The sequence below is a fragment of the Scomber japonicus genome, chromosome 22, assembly GCF_027409825.1.
Source record: "Scomber japonicus isolate fScoJap1 chromosome 22, fScoJap1.pri, whole genome shotgun sequence".
Classification (NCBI taxonomy): domain Eukaryota; kingdom Metazoa; phylum Chordata; class Actinopteri; order Scombriformes; family Scombridae; genus Scomber; species Scomber japonicus.
In genome coordinates this window covers 5,404,189-5,422,175 of record NC_070599.1, presented here as the reverse complement: position 1 = coordinate 5,422,175, position 17,987 = coordinate 5,404,189, and the positions used below count along the sequence as shown (strand labels likewise).

The window sequence follows — 17,987 nt, the reverse complement described above, 5'->3', positions numbered from 1 at the left end:
TTCTGACTGAACAAATAATAGCCTTAATTAGCGATAGCATTTTTAACTGCAGCTTACAGTCTTCCATGATCAGTATTATTTATAATTGTCTATGATAAAGTCAGGAAGCCTACTAAGGAACATTTAAAGAATGAATGAATAAACATATTTCTATTAAAAAGCCATTTTAGCCCACATCAGGATGACTGTTGCTATGGAAATGTATCCATTACAATAAAATCAGATGCAGTCATAATGATTTTACACTAAAGTACAATAACAGCAGTTTGACTGATATTAAATGAGTGAATAATAAGATGAGAGTCATAGAAGGCATTTATGACGCTGCTTTGGTTATGATCATAAACAAATACACGCGCTTTTACCGCGACAAAACGTTCATGACGTCACACGCGCGCGCCGCTTAGAGACAGCATGGCTTCCACTTAAAACACTCAGGCTAATACATCCATGAGCTGAAGTCTGCTGTTAACACATTTTAAAGTGAAGTTCATAACTGTGCTACCTGTTTATCGACATGGACACATCTGCAGCTGCCGACGAGTCGTTTGGAATAGAAGTGATTATTCCAGAGGGAGATAAAACAGCTCCGTGCTGCCCGCATGGTAAGACTGAACAAACCAAACTCCAGCAAAAAATCTTGGGTTTTAAAGTTACTCTGCTTTTTAGTACATGCACTTACTTCATAATATGTTTAAATAAAACTATATGAGTAAATAGTGTCTTTCAATAAATTCGGCATACATTTATCCAAAAGAAATTAAATGACATAACTTTATGGTACTATAAGTGTAATTTCACAGGATTCACAGGAAATAGTAACAGTAATAGTTGGTCATGTAAGCCGAGTTGTAGTTAAGAATGTTTTGCATCTTTATGGTTATTTATTCTGTGGATGCACTTGTGAGAATTTATGGAAATAGCAGTAGATTAGTTTTTAGAGCCTTTTTTGAATAGAGTTTGGTCCCTGGCACGTTGATAACTAACATAACATAACCTAATGTGTGCGTGTCTGTCAGGTCCAACGTTGTTATTTGAGAAAGTTGCCAAAGGAGGTGAGAAAGGCCGCAGGTTTTATGCCTGCTCAGCCTGCAGAGACAGAAAAGACTGCAACTTTTTCCAGTGGGAAGATGACAAGGTAAGGTTTTATGGATTTATATGTGTTACTATATCAAAATGTCAAATACACACTTTCTTATTTGAATGATCTTTATTTTGAAGGTGTCAGAGGCCAGGTTGTTGGCCAGAGAGGCAGAGAACAAGGCAAAGAGGCCCCCGTTCAGCCAGAAGGAGTACATTAAAAGGTAAGAAGTCAACTGCCTCCACTGAAGAAGAGGATATATTGTTATAATGGATGAATTTGTTTCATATTGTCTCCATGCAAGCAATTTATTACTAACCATAATCCTGATTTTTAATGACCTTTTACAGGATTAAAATGGGTGTAAACTCCCATTCAAAAAATGTGGACTTTAACTGACATTACTTCCATTGTCTGTAACTCGTCCCTTAGGTTCAAAAAGTTTGCATCCCTCCAGCTGCATGAGAAGAAGTTCTGCGAGGATTGTCAGATGCTGCTCCTATCAGGAGATCTCAGCACCCACTACTCCCACAAATCCAAGGCCATCACAGCGGCTGAGCTGAGCAGGCCCAGCGCGCTGCTGCGTCCACTGGACAATAAGAAGAGCAACGCCCAGTACCTGTTTACCGACCGCAGCTCCTACTTTCTGCTGGATACCCTGGCTGGTCTGGGATACAGGAAGGTGCTGAATGTAGGAACACCCAGGTGAGGAGATTTCTGAGTGTTTTAAAGGGTCACTCCACCAATTTAGTTAAGGAGAACTGCTCAGCCTGTGAAATCAGTTGTATAATATTTTCTGTCAAATCTGAAAAAATAACCCTGATGATGTCATAGTGATGTCATCAGCTATAGAAACTACAGATTTGTAAGAGTTGGCATCACAGACTTAAAAACTATATTTGAATTTGAGAAGTGTGGGCGTTTACCTGGCAGTAAGATCCTACACAAAAAGTATAAAAATATGTGTTTATAAATGAATAACTACTGGTGCATTCATATAAACCAGTCTTTAATAGAAATGTACATTTATTTATTTGAATGCTTTTCTTGGTTGTGTTGGCTTTTTATTTTCCCGGTCCATCTTGATTGATAATGATAACAGGTGATTAAAATCAGAGGAAGGTTAGGATTAACAATAAAAGTGTTAGATTGAATATTTTTCCCCATGGTCCTTATTTTAAATGGGTAATTTAAAAAAATCAATAATTATCGATATCAACTGATATGAAACACTTTTATTGTGATACAGTTTTCAGCCATATTGCCCAGCCCTAGGTTTAATGGTGACTGAATGGTCACATTTTTATTTTTGGTCAAACTTGTGAACACTAGAACACTGGAAATAACTGATCCTCAAAAACTAATATCAGTCAAACTTATGTCAAATAACTGAAACACTGTTTTAAATCAGTTTTATTCATGTTTTAATCAGTAATGATTCTTGCTGTTTGCATTAGACTTCACGAGATGATCAAGCTGAGAAACCTGGAACAGAAACATGAGCCAATGAAGAGTCTCCTGCTGGACATCGACTTCAGGTTGGTTTGCTATAATTGATAAGATATATATACATGGACAGGAAAGATAGCACATATAATAGTAAAACATTCTACATCACTGTCTCTGACGGATGACTGCAGCATCATAGGTGACAGAGCTGCAGGTGGTTTGGCCAGGTCTGGGTCTCTGGTGGTCTCAAGAAGCGTATGGCGGGATACAGAGGTGCTGTGAACTGGTGATGAGCCCGGTCAAACACTGATGTCACGGCTGCCGAAAACGACTGCAAGACAAACATGCTGTCTGCGTCATAAAACGTCAGCTTGCCCTTTTCATAATTGACCCGCACTCCCACTCTTTCCACCTGCGTTTGCCTGACACCCTGACACGCCACATGCCGGTCATTGTGCCAAGCAGACAGATGCCCGTTCCGGAGCTCCACGCACCACGAGTTTCTGTTTCGGCCTAGTTTGGAGCCCTTGTCCCGGCCTTTTCTTACCAGGTTGCTGTAGGCTACACCCACCGCCCAGGTGGAGCAGCAGCGCACGTCCACCTCCCAGTAGCTCTGTCCGGCTCTGACAGGAGATGAGCCCAGAGCGCAGCACACCTTATCAAACTGCAGGGGGTGCTCAGGAACAGAGGGGACGTCGCCTGAGAAAGACATACCACGCCCCTCTGAGGTTACCACTATCTGTCCATGGCACGTCTGCCTGTCAATCACCATGGGCAACCAATCTAAAAATCAAACACATATGCAGATGACATGCTGATGTTTTTTCCTAGACACAAAGAACCAAACTTCATTAACTTCAACATCCTGCTGCCTTAAATGAGTTAGCACGATATCGTGTAGAAATAATCATCTCAGTACCTAACAGTAGAGTCTTCCTTTGCAGCTGGGCTTTCAGGCTTTTGTAGATGGAGGATAATGTTTTTTGGAGCCTTTCAAATCTCTCTTCATTCAGTCGGATTTCCCTCTCAGAGGCATCTGGCTTCTTATGACTGGGAGAGAGATCAGATTAAAGTAAAACGGAGAGGTTTAAACAGAGCTGGAGAGGAAATGGTTTAAACTTTTTATCTAATGGTGCATTTTACCTCAGATTCTCAGACACACCCTTGAGAAATGAGACACAAAGAGAGAAATAGTGATGAAAACAACAGACAATTACATTCTGTCACTATATTTTGTGACTGTGTTGGCATGGAGAGTCTCACCTCACTGTCTGCCCCGGGGCTTTTGCTCAGTGCTGTCTGGGTGCTGCTGATGCTCTTGGAGACCTGGTCCAGGTGTTGTGTCCAGTCCTTGAGAACCTGGTCCAGTCTGGTCCTGGTCTGCCTCAGGTCTAGCTCCAGAGAGTCCAAGACCAATTGTTCGTCCTGCTTCAGGATGAGCCGCATGCGCTCGAAACGATCTCGAACCTTCTGCTTCATCACATCAGCGCTCCTCTTCGGGGGGGAATGGAAAGCATAAGGGGGATCAAGCTACTTTCAGTCCTCCATGTTGGTGGTCTTATGTGTATAGCTACTGTTTAAAGTATTGGGGGCACCTGGTTCCATACTTACAGACAGATCTGACTTGCGTTTCTTTAGGGACTGGATGTGGGCCTCACTCTTGGCTCTTTCTGCCTGCAGTTCCTCTATACGTCTGGATAACTGCTCCTACAGAGGAAAGGTTAGGGTTATCTTTCAGTAAGCTTAGGGGCGGGCAAGGTTAAAGTTGGACTCGGAAAACGAAAAGAAAAACAGCAAATCCTACAAACCTAGCATGTATTTATTATGACCTAGTGAAGATATCTTCTTCATTTGCTTGTGTTTTGTCATTTGTTATTTCCATGTGTTTTTTTAAGTGGCAATGTATTAAAGGACAGGTTCACAATTTTTCAAGTCTGTCTTAAAACAACAGTCAGGAGTTCAAATGATTGTTTTTCTGGCCACAATCCCTGTTCATACTGACCATTAGAAGATCCCTCATAATGCACTTACAATGTAAGTGATGGAGGACAAAAATCACAGTCCTCAAGTAGATATGTTTCAGTGTTAATCTTTTTAGTGCTTCCACCACCTTTGTATTGTTTTTTTTAATTTCTTTTTAGTATTCCTTTTAACAAAAAATGCTGGCTGTGGAAGTGGGACAGCTGAGGCTTTATATTACCTTCAGATAAAAGTTTAAATACATTTTTGCTCAAAACAAGGACTGCGGATTTTGTCCCCCACCATTTAGATTCTAAGTGCATTATGAAGAGATTTTCGAATGGTCTTCTAATGGAGAGGAGGAACGATTACAGCAAAAGGTTTCAATGTTCAATGGGCACCAGACAAAATTGTGAACCTATCCTTTGAGCTCTCTGAGCCACTGTACTTTCAGAGGAGGAATGATCACAGGAGATATGCAGCTTTGATTTAAGTTAATGTAAAACCACACCGTCAATAAGAAGGTGCACTGTACATGTTTAGCACTGTACATCTTCTCATTTGACTTTGTCAAAGTGCAAACACACTCAGCCTGCCAGATTTCAACCGCAGTTTTAATTTCTAGTCTGTGCTCTCACGATCTTGTGAACCTCACTGGTGTGGCTGATTGTGCTTTAAGAGAAGAAAGTAGGAGACTGAAATATATCTCTGAACTGCTCCACTGCATCGTCTCATCATTACCTGGGAGGGTTGTGCAGCTTTGGCTATCTTCTTCTGTAGTTTTGGTGATCTTGGGAAAGGCTGAACAACCTGGTCACTGTTGTAGTCCAGTGGAGTAAAGCTCATTCCATCCTGCAGTACACTCTGAGCTCCCACAGAGGGCGCCGCGAGACTGCTCTGTGCTGACCGAGCCTCTGTTGACTGGCTATTACCAACAGATATTGCTTTCTTTTCTGCCATTTCTAAGGAAAACAAACACGTTAAACATCTACCTGATGTATTTTCTACTACTTTTGCACTCTCTCAAGCATTCTATGTGTTTGAACATCGGCTGTGTTTGCAGAGTGAACCAGTCTTTCAGGTTTTTTGAATGTGTGTCAGAAACAAACAAAGTGTATGATAGTAAAGTCAGCTGTTTGCAAAGAGTCTGTCCGAGTGATGGTCTCATTTATTCTGCAGATTTACAAAAAAAGTAATCCAAAAAATAAATCAAGCAGAAAATTATTTTCACAGCTGTCTGAATATTGTACATTTAGATTTATCATGTTTTTTAGCAAGGTCCTCACTTCCTATGGAATAACTTTAAGTCCTCTATATGCTGTTAAACCAGTATAATGCATAGTCAAATAAAGACTTCTTTTAACATACTTATATAATGTTTTCCTAGCAGTGCTTACCTGAGGTCTGGTCTCTCTGTCTCTGCCGTTTGTAAAGAATGTGCAAGCTAGAGAGGGTGTGTTCCTGCGTTACAAGCTTCAGCCTGCACCACACACACACTCAGACACCTTATCGTCACCTAGATACACACCTCAGGATCCACAGTGTGTTTGTGTAGTAGATAAGTTCAGACTTGCTCTTGTTTTCCTAGCTCGCTATTACACAAATGAAGCAGAACAGAAATAACCTTTTAGAGCTGAATAATACAGCGTATGATTTCTTTATGTTTCAGGTACGCCCAGTTCTACAACAAGGATGAGTTCTGTCACTACAATATGTTCAATCATCACTTCTTTGATGGAGAGGTAGGAGTTTAAAAAAAAAGACTTATTTTCCATGGTTTGGTTTCCAGTGCTGCTTAATAATAATAATAATAATAATAATAAGGATATGTTCATTGTTAGGCCTCCAGTTCAGTCCTGCAGGCCTTTCTCAAAGAGTCTGACGGAGAGAAGGTGGTGATGGTGGCTGACCCTCCGTTCGGTGGCCTGGTGAAGCCTCTGGCCAACACTTTTTCTCTGATCTCACAGACGTGGAGGAAGCTGCAGAGCTCTGGTCAGTGTCACTGAGGAGAGTGACTCATGTTTTTTAATAATAATTCCACTCCCTATTATTAAAATATACACATATTTTGCTCTGTTCTTCAGATTTGCATTGCAGTTAAAAAACTATAAAACACAATAAAAATATTAATCTCAAAGCCAAATAATGTGAGCGTTAAGAATGCACATTGCCTCAATGTTCAATTGTCCAGTGTCTGAAGCTAACACCTGATATGTTTTATGCGTGTAGACAACAGTGATGTGGACATGCCAATGATCTGGATCTTCCCGTACTTCTTTGAGCCTCGTATCCTGGAGTGTCTCCCTTCATTCATCATGCTGGACTATCAGGTATCAGCAGAACACCTGTTTTAGCTAATGACTCCTAAGGATGATTAGCAGATTTTGCCTCAAGACGCTTGCAGTAGGATATAAGAATACATCTCAAGAACTCTTTTCTGTTTGATACAAATGTGCTGTATCTGGTTTTGTTGATGGGTCTGTATCAAGCATTTAACAAATGTACATGACCTAAACTGCTACTGTAGACTATAAGCAATAAAATAAATATGTATTATTTGTCTCACCAGGTTGACTATGACAACCATCCTCTGTATAAGCATGGGAAGACGGGCAGGAAGCAGTCTCCTGTCAGGCTGTTCACTAACATCTTTCCCAAAGACATCGTTCTTCCCAAAGAAGAGGGCTACAGGTATCAACACGCTCACTCTGTTGTGTTGAGCATCAAAGTTCATCGTTAACCATAGAAACAGTAGTTTTTCCTCGCGCTTTCAATTCCATCTAATGATCCTGATCAGCAGCTAGAGTTTGCTCAGTTGTCATGGAGACTGTTCAGTTGTTTGATCTTGGACTGGAAACAGGGGTTATGATGTTCCTCTACACAACATACATTTTAAAAACTCTGCTAGTATGAATTTTCAGTAGTTTTTGGTCCAAGACTGCATGAATACTTTTAAAACTGTAAAAGGGTGATTAAGTTTATATCGATGATCTTCATTGTTCTAGATTCTGCTCTATATGTGAGAGATACGTCTGGTCCCTCAACAAGCACTGTGCTAAATGTAACGTCTGCCCATCCAAGGTATAATACCACAACATTACATACATTATTCTTTATGTTGCTGATTCTTTACAATTTGAAAATATGCTACAACTTCCAATTCTTCTTTGTGTCTCCAGGATGGTCGTGAGTGGAAGCACTGCTCAGCATGTGGGAAATGTGCGAAACCATGTATGTATATTTATACACACAGTAATCATGTCATTCAGAATTTGGATGCACATTTAACTACAAGTTGGGTTTTGGCATGGCATTCTGAATTTTATTGAGGGTTTTACATTTTTTTCCCCCTTCCAAGCATGGAGACACTGTCAGTCTTGTGGCCACTGTGCCCTCCCAGACCACCCATGTGGCCTCAGCCAAGGAAAGGAGGGCTGCTTCAACTGTGGAAGCCTGAAGCACAAACGCAAAGGCTGCCCTCTCAAAGACTCGCACAGGATCAGCAAGTGAGTTCAGAGAACAGGCCCCCATTATGGATAACCGCACCAATACGATTAAATATTTACACGTCTTAACTTGTTCCTCTGCATGTGTCTGTCTATGTTTCAACTTTGCAGTCATTGGTCCAAAGCCAAGAGCGGAAACAAAAATGTATCCCATCGTCCTCTCTTCAAGCCCAAAGCTAAGAGGAAGTCTGGAGCAGCTCGCAGAGCAAAGAAGGCAGCGGCTCAGTCGAAGTGAGCTCTGTGTTCATGCAGTGTCAAGTCAGCCGTGGAGTCAAAAGTATTGTTTAAACTCCAATCCCAGTTTATTACAGTGTTAACAATTGTTGCAGTGAAATAAAAATAATAGAAAGAGAAGACCTTGTACTCATTTAAATTATGTGATGCATTTGCCTCAGCAGCCTTAATCTGAATAAACATACTTATAAAATCACATCTCAAGAATATACATACCTGTTCTTATCCTTTCATTTAATGTCAACTCCTTACCTTTTCATTTGTAGTGAAAAACTGTTTAAAGATGCGTTAAGTTGGCGTGCAGGTAGTCCAATGGTTAGAGCGCATGCCACATACACAGCCGACCCCGGTTCGAATCCTGGTCGGAGGTCCTTTGCTGCATGTCATCCCCCCTCTCTCTCCTGTTTCCTGTCTATCTACAGTTGAATAAAGGCGTCTGTGGCGAAAAAATCTTAAAAAAAAAAAAAAAGTTGCTTTTTTTGGCCACTGGGGGGCAGTATGAAGTAGAATAAGCTATAAATAAAACATTTACATTGTATCACCTTGTTACGGCTAATGTATTAGCAAGCAATTACCTATTTAACAGATCCAGCACATACAGAGTAACATTTGAAGTAATTTTAAGTTGTGTCCCGTTTATAGTTTTAAGTTGACATTTACTCTCCTTGTGTAGCTCTATTCTGATCAGGACCAACAGTCTTTTTTGTGTTTGACAAACTCTGCACACCTGTTGTAAATCAGTGATAATAAGAGAGTTCTCGACATTTACCTTGCCTTGTATATGATATAAGCTACTCAGTATTTTGTCATATTTTTATATTGGTTAGTTTATGACTAGTTGAGAATTAGACTTCCTCTATCTAATGTTTTACCCATTGACCCAGTTTCAGGTAAGCATAAGGTATAAATTATCACTAAATGTGTTACACCTTTTTAGCCAAATTCATTTCAACTTATTACCACAAGTTTTACACTTCCCAAGTTAAAATTGACCCAAGGACAACAGGAGGGCTAAAATAGGCTAAAAGGTAATGTAAAATTGAGGAGATAGACATCGGCAGTGATCATTCTTTTTGTACTCATCACTGTGAGCAACACCTTTGACATTATACATGGTTTTTTAATCCATTTTAAATGTAGAAATATGAATTAGTGCAGGGTTAAATATGTCTAACACTAAATGTCTGCACTTTTACACCTTGTTCAAAATGTGTAATCTCTAGTCTTGAACTGTGGTGTATGCGAGTCCCCAAAAAGACAAGGAAAGTATAAAGGCCTTTATTAATTAGCCAGTTCTTAAAAGTTCTCTAATTTCTTCAATTTTAGGGTCTCCGCTTACCCACTCTTACCAAATAGGGTGTAAACTAATATAATCCAGTAGTCTTTACTGAACACAACTGACAAATATCTTAAATAGTGCTTTTATAACCACTATCTAAATGCAGCTCAAGGCAGAGTACAGTCATTAGCACAATCAGTCAGACTGGCTGGACTGACAGGTTTTCCTTCACTTAGTTATATTCCATATGGGGTTGTCTTGAAGACTCTTGAATTTGACATCTGCAACCTGAACTGACCCTAAGTCATGAGCCAAAAACAGCAACATTTAAGAAAAGCAGTGTTACTTTCTGATTGTACTGCTGAGTTCAGCTTTAACCACCAGATGGCAGTATTGTTAAAGCCAAATAACCTGTTATTTAGTGATTAGTGTTTCACTTGGATTTATGTGTACATGCAGTATACGTTGTGTTGATAATACAACAAATACAGCTATATTGGTTTTGTCTGAGTGTGACAGTCCCACTCCCCAGTGACACTGCTGAAACACTAACACACACGCACACATTGATTGCTTCCAGTGAAACAAGGAGTGTCTTATAAAGTAGATAGATAGGTATATACAACATCCTGCCAGAAACATGTACTGTATATGTTTATGGTGATGACAGTGAAAAGACAGATTAATCGTGAGTCACACACACACACACACACACACCCACCTGCTTTCAGTGATGTTTACCCAGTCTGAATGCTGAAGGCTACCAGACACAGGAACACTTCCCCTCACTGTGGATATATGCAGTGACTGATTTTACAGTATTTTCTTAAAAGCCACAAACTCTTGCTGGTATGTTGCTGTCCAGCACTTTACAGTATTCTGTGCTATACTCTTTAAAACCATGTTACAGAGCATGGAGGCCTTTATTTCTTTACGTCTTTAAGTATAAGTTAGTGCTTCTTAACACATTCAAATCTGCTGGGTTCAAATCTGCATAATATATATGTAACAGTTCCACCAAATAGTGATTACCTGGAATCCTTCATCAACAATTTGAAACAAATTTTTAGAAGATATGACAAAGACTTCCTGCACAGTTTCACATTAGTGGTGATCATTCATTAATCTATAGCATTATAACTCAATGAGGAGATACTGCAATATTCATTTCAATTCATTTCTGGAAAGACAAATGTGTCACTCACCTGTTTGCAACAGGCTACATGAGATCACTACGCTTGATTTCAGCAGCTTCATTGGCTGAACTAAGGTCAGTGACTTTGACTCTGGAGGGTGTTTATTTCTGGTTGACCAGCATGATGTTCCGCAATGTGACATTTGTATGAATCACGGCAACAGTCTTCATAGCTCCAAGTGCAGAGACCAGCTGCAGGTACAGAGGAATAAATAAAGACAGGTTCAGGATTTTTCCGTCCAAATACTGGTGCGCTACTTCCACTGATGCATCTCTATCACAGCTTTTTCTTAGACTGGTCAGAGCCATATACATGTTCTGTGATGGGTCTGATTTGCTGAAGAGAGAGCAGGTTGCCACATCTCTCCCTCAGCAGCTGGAGGAGATTCTTGTCCAGCATTTCAAATGCAATCCTCTCTTCCTAAGGTGGTTCTCTCTTTCTATGCCTTCTGTCTCTGTAGAAAAGCTCCATATTATGACAGAATACCAACCTTTCCAGAAAGTCAGGATGCAAGTTTACCTGAAAATATGAAGCAAACATACAGACTGAGACATAAGAGGAGTTTGGCTAAGGTTCTATGCGGCTTCCTATTAGGGAAGAACATCAATTATTTTGACTGAAAGAAAAGTCACTCCTGCTTATTGTACCATAAATATAAATAAATAAATACATAGATTTTCAGCCATCCTTCAAGCTCAGGTAATGATTATTGTCAATTAAATTTGCAGTCATTAATTTCATTTTCTCTTCACTGATTCATTCTTGAGTCTATACAGTGTCAGAAAATAGTGAAAAATACCCATCATTTCCCAGAAGTATTTTTTCTCTATTTTTTGTGTCACACCAACTAAACCAACACCCCAAAACATCCAGAAAAACATATGAACATATGAAACAGAGAATTATTGTTTTTTTGTAGTTTTGTTTTTCTGCATAAGGGTATTTACTGTTTTCTCATTGATTATTTATGAGTCTTTGAAGATTGACTTTTACAATATAAGTTTTAGTTGAATTACTTTTTTCTAAACAATGGATGGCAAGGGCAACTGTAACACAATAAATCACATACAATCATCCACTCACTGAAGAGTAACAATAAAACATAACTGATGTTGATTAAGGTTAATTTTTAGTGAAAGCAAACCCATCATAATTGTAGTTACTGTGCTGTATGTTGACAAGACTGAAGCTCTGCAACAATTAACATCCAGGCTAGGATCTACTTTGTATACATTTCTTGACTTTTTACACGATCATTGCCAATAAAACTACAATACTGTAATGGGTGGTGCTGTGCATAGAACCTACATGGAAAACACTGCCTATTGGTAGACAAGTGTCTCTATTAGCAGACCAGTCCATCCCCTTTGAAGACAGGTGAGACTAAACAGCACTCTCTTTGTTTAAGCCTGGCAAAGTTGTAGGGTGTTTGGTACAGGTACATGACAGCTAAATCCTAACCTAAATAGACTACAGTGTGATTTACAGTGTTGTCCGTTTAGATTGTAGAAACTGTTCCCTGGTGGTACCTGGATAAATGTTCCCTTCATCTAATGGTCATGAGGTAGGCTTTAGAAGTCATTGTGGTCTCCAATCTCAAACACCTTTTATGTTATTATAATTCATTTAAGTCATCTCTCGTTGGTTGCTTTGTGGAGCTAGTATATGCTGAGGGATCCGATGCACTGTATACAGTTATATTTTTGCTTTTAGGCTGAGGCGTGGTCTAGTCCTGCTGAATCACCAAACACTTAAAAACTCATGAATGAGGTGCAAATTTGCTTAAATGCACACTGGCACTTCATGGTCCCTGGAGTCAAAGGCTGGAACATGTCTTGGTAGTGCCACCCTGTCTCATAAAAATCATGCTCATATACTGTTTAAATAGGTGGCACTGTGGTGCAGTGGTTAGCATTGTCGAGGGTTCCGGGTTCGTACACAGAAAGGCTGAGGGCTCCGTGTTCTCCATATGCCTGCGTGGGTTTTCTCCAGGTACTCCAGCTTTCTCCCACAGACCAAAAACATGCAGCTTAGGTTAACTGGTGAATCTTAATAACCCGTAGCTGTGAATTTGAGTGTGAATGGTTATCTAGCTCTATGTTAGACCTGTGATTGACTGGCAGCCTGACCAGGGTGAAGAACACCTCTCACCAAATTTCAACTGAAATAGGCTCCAGCTCCCACACGACCCTGTAGAGCAGGCATGTCCAAACTATTTCATATGGGGCTGTGGGCATGCAGGTTTTTGTTCCAACCAATCAAGAGTGCACATCAACTGTCTCAATTGATTAAATGAGAGAGAGTTGGAATGAAAACTTGCAGCCACTTTACAGAATAGTTTGGATATGTGGTGGAAAAAAATAATGAACGAATACTAAAAAAATGTTACATGAATGCAATCACTGACTTGATTAAGGCTGTTTTCAAATTAAAGAGCTACACTGAGGTCAGACTGAGGTGGTCAGGATTGTCATTGTCCTCTGTGTTACTCCAAGATGCTGCACCTTTGGTTTTGAGATAGCTGGTAGCATGAGTCCCATCACACATCTTGTTTTAAGTTTATTTTTAAAGTTCAAAACTGCTGACTAAGCTGTTTTCTATACCAACTTTATAAGGAGATTCCACTGCCCCCTAGTACTGACCATAAAATTGTGCAGTGATGTAGCACACTAGCTAAGGTTAAGTCATCAAATGGTGACACCGACTTGGAGCTACTTTAAGTGCATGGAAAAATCTAGGAAATGAAGAACTCAACAAAATCAAGACAAAAATAAGAAAGTAAGAAAAGCACGCCAACTGTGACAAAAAAAAAGAAATCAGTAAGTAAACAAAAGCAGGAAATTCAGGCAGAGGAGGCTCGAGAGAGAGGCCAGCACAGTGTTTAAAGAAGCTGAGCACTGATGTGTGATTCAAATGCTAAGCAGGCAGAGAAAGATCTGTATCTGTCATCCTTCCTCTCTATGAAATGGAAATGAGCCCAGAAAGATGGAAAACGGGGGGAAAAAAATCTAATTATGTGTAAGATAAAAATGTGGAAGAATGGAGCGTTTTATGCCTCCCTTTTTCTCCGCTCTAATGAATTTCATATTCACACATCAAAACAGTAGACCAAAGTGGAAGCTTATAATGCAGGTATATGGAGCTGAAAGACTTTCGGGGCAAGGGGGATGTTTATAGAAATGAAAATAGACTCACAGAAGTGTGGACTCAAAGTGCACACACACACACACACACACACACACACACACACACACACACACACACACACACACACACACACACACCAATTATGTGAGCCCAGTGCCTCTAATCAAACCAATGGATACTTTATAACATCATAAAATAAAACCATAGTCAGTTATAAATCATCATTACAGATATTAATAATGAGCAAACAGTCAAATAAGATACTTCAAACAGACAATCAAACATGAAATTACCGTTATATAATCAAGTCTAAGTTTAGCAGGTGATGTTTAGTATGTTCACTTTATTACTGTGTTGGCATGATAATGAGGGTGTTGGGAATTCATTTTGGAGATACTATATTTGGTCATAGATCAAAATAGTATGTTTATGAGATGTTTCACTCAAAACTAAAACGTCATTAAGTGGAAAGCAAAGTATGTGGACTTTATTCCAATGGAACTAAACAAAACTGATGAGCATTGACCAAAATCGGACCAGAACTGATGAAGACTGACGAGGCTTAACAAGCACTAGATAAGACTCAACAGAGACTGGACAGAAAACGTCATTACACAAAAGGCTTAAATACACAAAGGGTGATTGCAAACAGGACACAGGTAAAGGCGGAACGACAGAAATACAAGGAGAACATGTTTAAAAATAAAACAGGAACTAAAACACAATCAGAAAGCTCAGGCAAGGTGTGACATAAAACTGTAATCTCACGGTCATGCCAGAGTAAAAGTGGAGATCCCCATGATTTATCAATCTGGGGAACACAAATGTCTGACTCTGCAAAATCTTCCCATTGCAATCCATCTAGTAGTTTTTGAGTATTTACTAGCTTGATTTGTTAATCTAACACAAATGTATTGAATGGCTTTCACTTTGCATTCCTGTTACACTCCCTAATATGACTTAGGATGACTAAATCTACAGTAACTCATTGTTTCACATCATTAAATACAAGCATCTTTTGGTTGGCATGAAACGTCTGCAAGTGAACTCCATTAGTGAGGTCCACTCACTTTATCCTACCATGAATAGAGAATGGAGAATGAATGACGTCATTCAATGTTGGGGAAAGAGAGAAGCAACTATCCAAAAATGGCAATTGGCATCATCCATGTGCACTAAAAATAATTGAACTTGCAGGTCAAATCAAGAGGTTGTGACTGACGAACAATAAGACAAATATTAAAAAGGTTGCACTGGACCAACTGATCAACACTTCCTTTAGTTTTAGAAAAGTATTGTTAGCTTTTTGCACAATGGTTTGAGAGATGTTGTAGACTGATGAGAGTATAGGTTTGAATCAAAATGTTTTAAGTACAGCCCAGTTAAATAATTCCATGTGATACTATCACTAATTTTTCAGATTACTAATTTAACAATGCAGCTCAGTTGTCAGTTATCATAAGAAAAGGGTCTCTGACTTTTAAGGATGCTGTTCAGCCCTTGATAACAAAGACCTCTTATACAGTCCAGATGGTGTTAGTGCTCATCTGTTTCTATTCAGTATCTGACTGCTGTTTTTGCAGCTATTTAAGTGATTCTTTTTATGCTAGTATGTCCCATTTCCTGTCAAAATCCAAATTCTGTATATTCATGCTAATCTCATCTCTTAGCATAGCATGCTGCATCACAGTCAGCTGATAGCACAGTGTCCAACTGTGCTTTGTATCTCTGAGTAAACTCTGATGTTTGGACTGGCCGAGCTTCCCCGAGCTCACCTAATCCCTTAACGGGAAATGATGTTCTGGCCGGCTTGGCCATCGGTATGCTGGGTAAACAGACAGGGGATGCTCTGGTTGCCACTGGTATGACATTTTTCATACAGTAACAGGAACAAGGTGTACATTGCTTGCTTTTGTAGAATTATTTTTTTTTGTAGGGAATGAATACAATGAATAAATGTACACAATATAGAAAACAAGTACAATACTTGTTAAAATACGACCAAATTATAGATATTACCACAAATGTATTTTTTAAAAACTGTATTTAAAAATGTATGTATGTATTTTTTTTTAAACTAAAGAAATAAAAAATATTTAAAGGACCAATATATTTACTAAATCATAAAATGATTATCACATGTTATCAGAGATTAAGGCGACATGCTAGGTTGATATTGGCTATATTGGTTTCTCTGACTATAGTACAATAATAATAAAATCATTATGTTCTCCTTTGAAATCTCTATTCAAAGGAGGAATGTCTGTTTTGGTCTGTGTGATTCGGCCGACTGTCTATTGAACCTGATCGTGGTGTTGGCTTGTAATTTTAACACATTACATAATGTAGTGTTACTGTGAGATCAGGTTGATGCCCATTTCAACACCCCAGGTTGCCACATATGAAACACTTGAACACAAACACAGCGGGCTGGAGCCATGGAAGCAAACAAACTAGATCAACTGAGATAGATTTACCTGACATAAAAACCCACCTGAGCTTTGAGTCTGGGGGAGGGGGTATTTTCCATTTGGACTGCAGACAGCATTTTAAACACTTGCTGTCAATGTTACATATTTCTACTTTAAAACTAAACAAGAACTTGATTCAATTAAAAATGTAATATTAAAAGGTATAAGCACTACATTAGACTGACATAAATTTTAATTCATCAAAACTGATATTGCACAACAGACAATCAGACATAAATACATGTTTTCAGCACATTTGGGGACAATGTTTCAGGTATCAACAAAAAGTCTTTTTTGCCTTTTTTGTAGGGTTGCACAGATCCAATACAGTTATATATAATCTACTGTATTTATTGACATGTATTTATGGTTTCACAATCTAACAACAACAAACATTCTTTATGATTATTAGAATCTGATCTGATAGTAGATCTGATGATCATATTCTAAAAAGAAGCATCACTTCAAATAGCAGATCACACCTTTAGTGTTTGAAGCAATTGAAAACAGATTAATAGAAAGGATTGGTCAAAGAGACTGGCCGTTTTATCCTCACTGAACTAATGCAACGTTTTGAAAAAAAGCTGAAAGAGGCGGTTGTCGGTTCTATTCCCATTCTGTCTGAAAGCGTTTCCTGCCTGAGCCTTCACTGACCTTTGAAGCAAAGCCCTTTTTTTCAGCCGCTTTAATCCCACTGCTGCAGGTGGCCACACACAAACACACACACACACACATGCACCTGGAGACAGACACACATCTATACAAACTTGAAAGCAGAGGTGGATGCATTCAAGAGAAATCACGTGTACACACACATGCTTATGTCCCTTTACACAAAGAGAAATGTGCATGTTCCCTATGAACCCACAATGTTACCACAAATACACACACGTACACACACATGCATGTGTGGTCAATATAACATATGACACTGAAAACTGAGCACCTATATAGGACTATTTCAGTAAGAAAGACACTGTTTGGATTAGTCTCACCAGTACTGCACACACACACAAGCTAGTGTTGATTTTTTCAAACTACAGCAACCCTTATACTCTTTTAACTTAATTTCAGCCTCAAGTTGAAAGTAGAAAAAGTAGAAAGTTGAAATATAATCACTGGCCACAAAAACATAAAGGAAGATAGGAATACAGGCTATAAGTATCAGGGAGAAACCACCATGGCCAAAGGGAGAGGACCAAGACAGGGTCTATGGTATATGGGTCACTGGGGCGAGGACACAAACAGAATAATTGCGTTGTTGCCAAAATTTCTGTTTCTAACAGATGATGGCTTCCCTTGAGATAGAAATGGAATTATCTTCAAGCAAGAGCAGCTTTCATCTTAAATCACAGAAAATAGCCCTGACAGCTGCTATGACCCATTTCTACAATGAACCAATCGGAATATGACACAAAATTACATGGGCTACTCTGGTGATCTAAAATATAATCTGGCATTCAATGCGGTCCTCTTTTCCTTGTAGACCGGGTGTACATTCGCTTCCTTGTGCTCTTTTGAGGTTTTTCTATCCATAAAATTGCCAGCGCTGCGGCTAAAGTTTGTTTATTGCTTTGGTGAATTTTTATAACATGAGAGCAGTGCAGATGGATGGTTCAACTACGCATTCGTCGGACCATCTGACAGATCATGCAACCAAGACTT

At 39.2% G+C, this 17,987-nt stretch overlaps 1 protein-coding gene across 1 annotated transcript; it reads left to right on the top strand.

The window, feature by feature from the left end:
* The first annotated feature begins 406 nt into the window (after positions 1-406).
* On the top strand, positions 407-8,319 carry zcchc4 (zinc finger, CCHC domain containing 4). Its single transcript, XM_053342995.1, has 13 exons — positions 407-605; positions 1,020-1,138; positions 1,222-1,304; positions 1,514-1,786; positions 2,539-2,619; positions 6,159-6,231; positions 6,331-6,481; positions 6,719-6,819; positions 7,059-7,180; positions 7,495-7,570; positions 7,669-7,720; positions 7,848-7,995; positions 8,107-8,319. The coding sequence occupies exons 1-13, from the start codon at positions 518-520 to the stop codon at positions 8,228-8,230; spliced, it is 1,491 nt and encodes a 496-aa protein (XP_053198970.1). The 5' UTR covers positions 407-517; the 3' UTR covers positions 8,231-8,319.
* The last annotated feature ends 9,668 nt before the right edge of the window (positions 8,320-17,987 follow it).

Bases quoted from the DNA above. Each gene is read 5' to 3' on its own strand.
- zcchc4 (XM_053342995.1), top strand. From the start codon at position 518: ATGGACACATCTGCAGCTGCCGACGAGTCGTTTGGAATAGAAGTGATT. The intron at 1,139-1,221 runs GTAAGGTTTTAT...TTTATTTTGAAG, and splicing joins TCCAGTGGGAAGATGACAAG to GTGTCAGAGGCCAGGTTGTT. The intron at 7,721-7,847 runs GTATGTATATTT...CCCCCTTCCAAG, and splicing joins TGGGAAATGTGCGAAACCAT to CATGGAGACACTGTCAGTCT.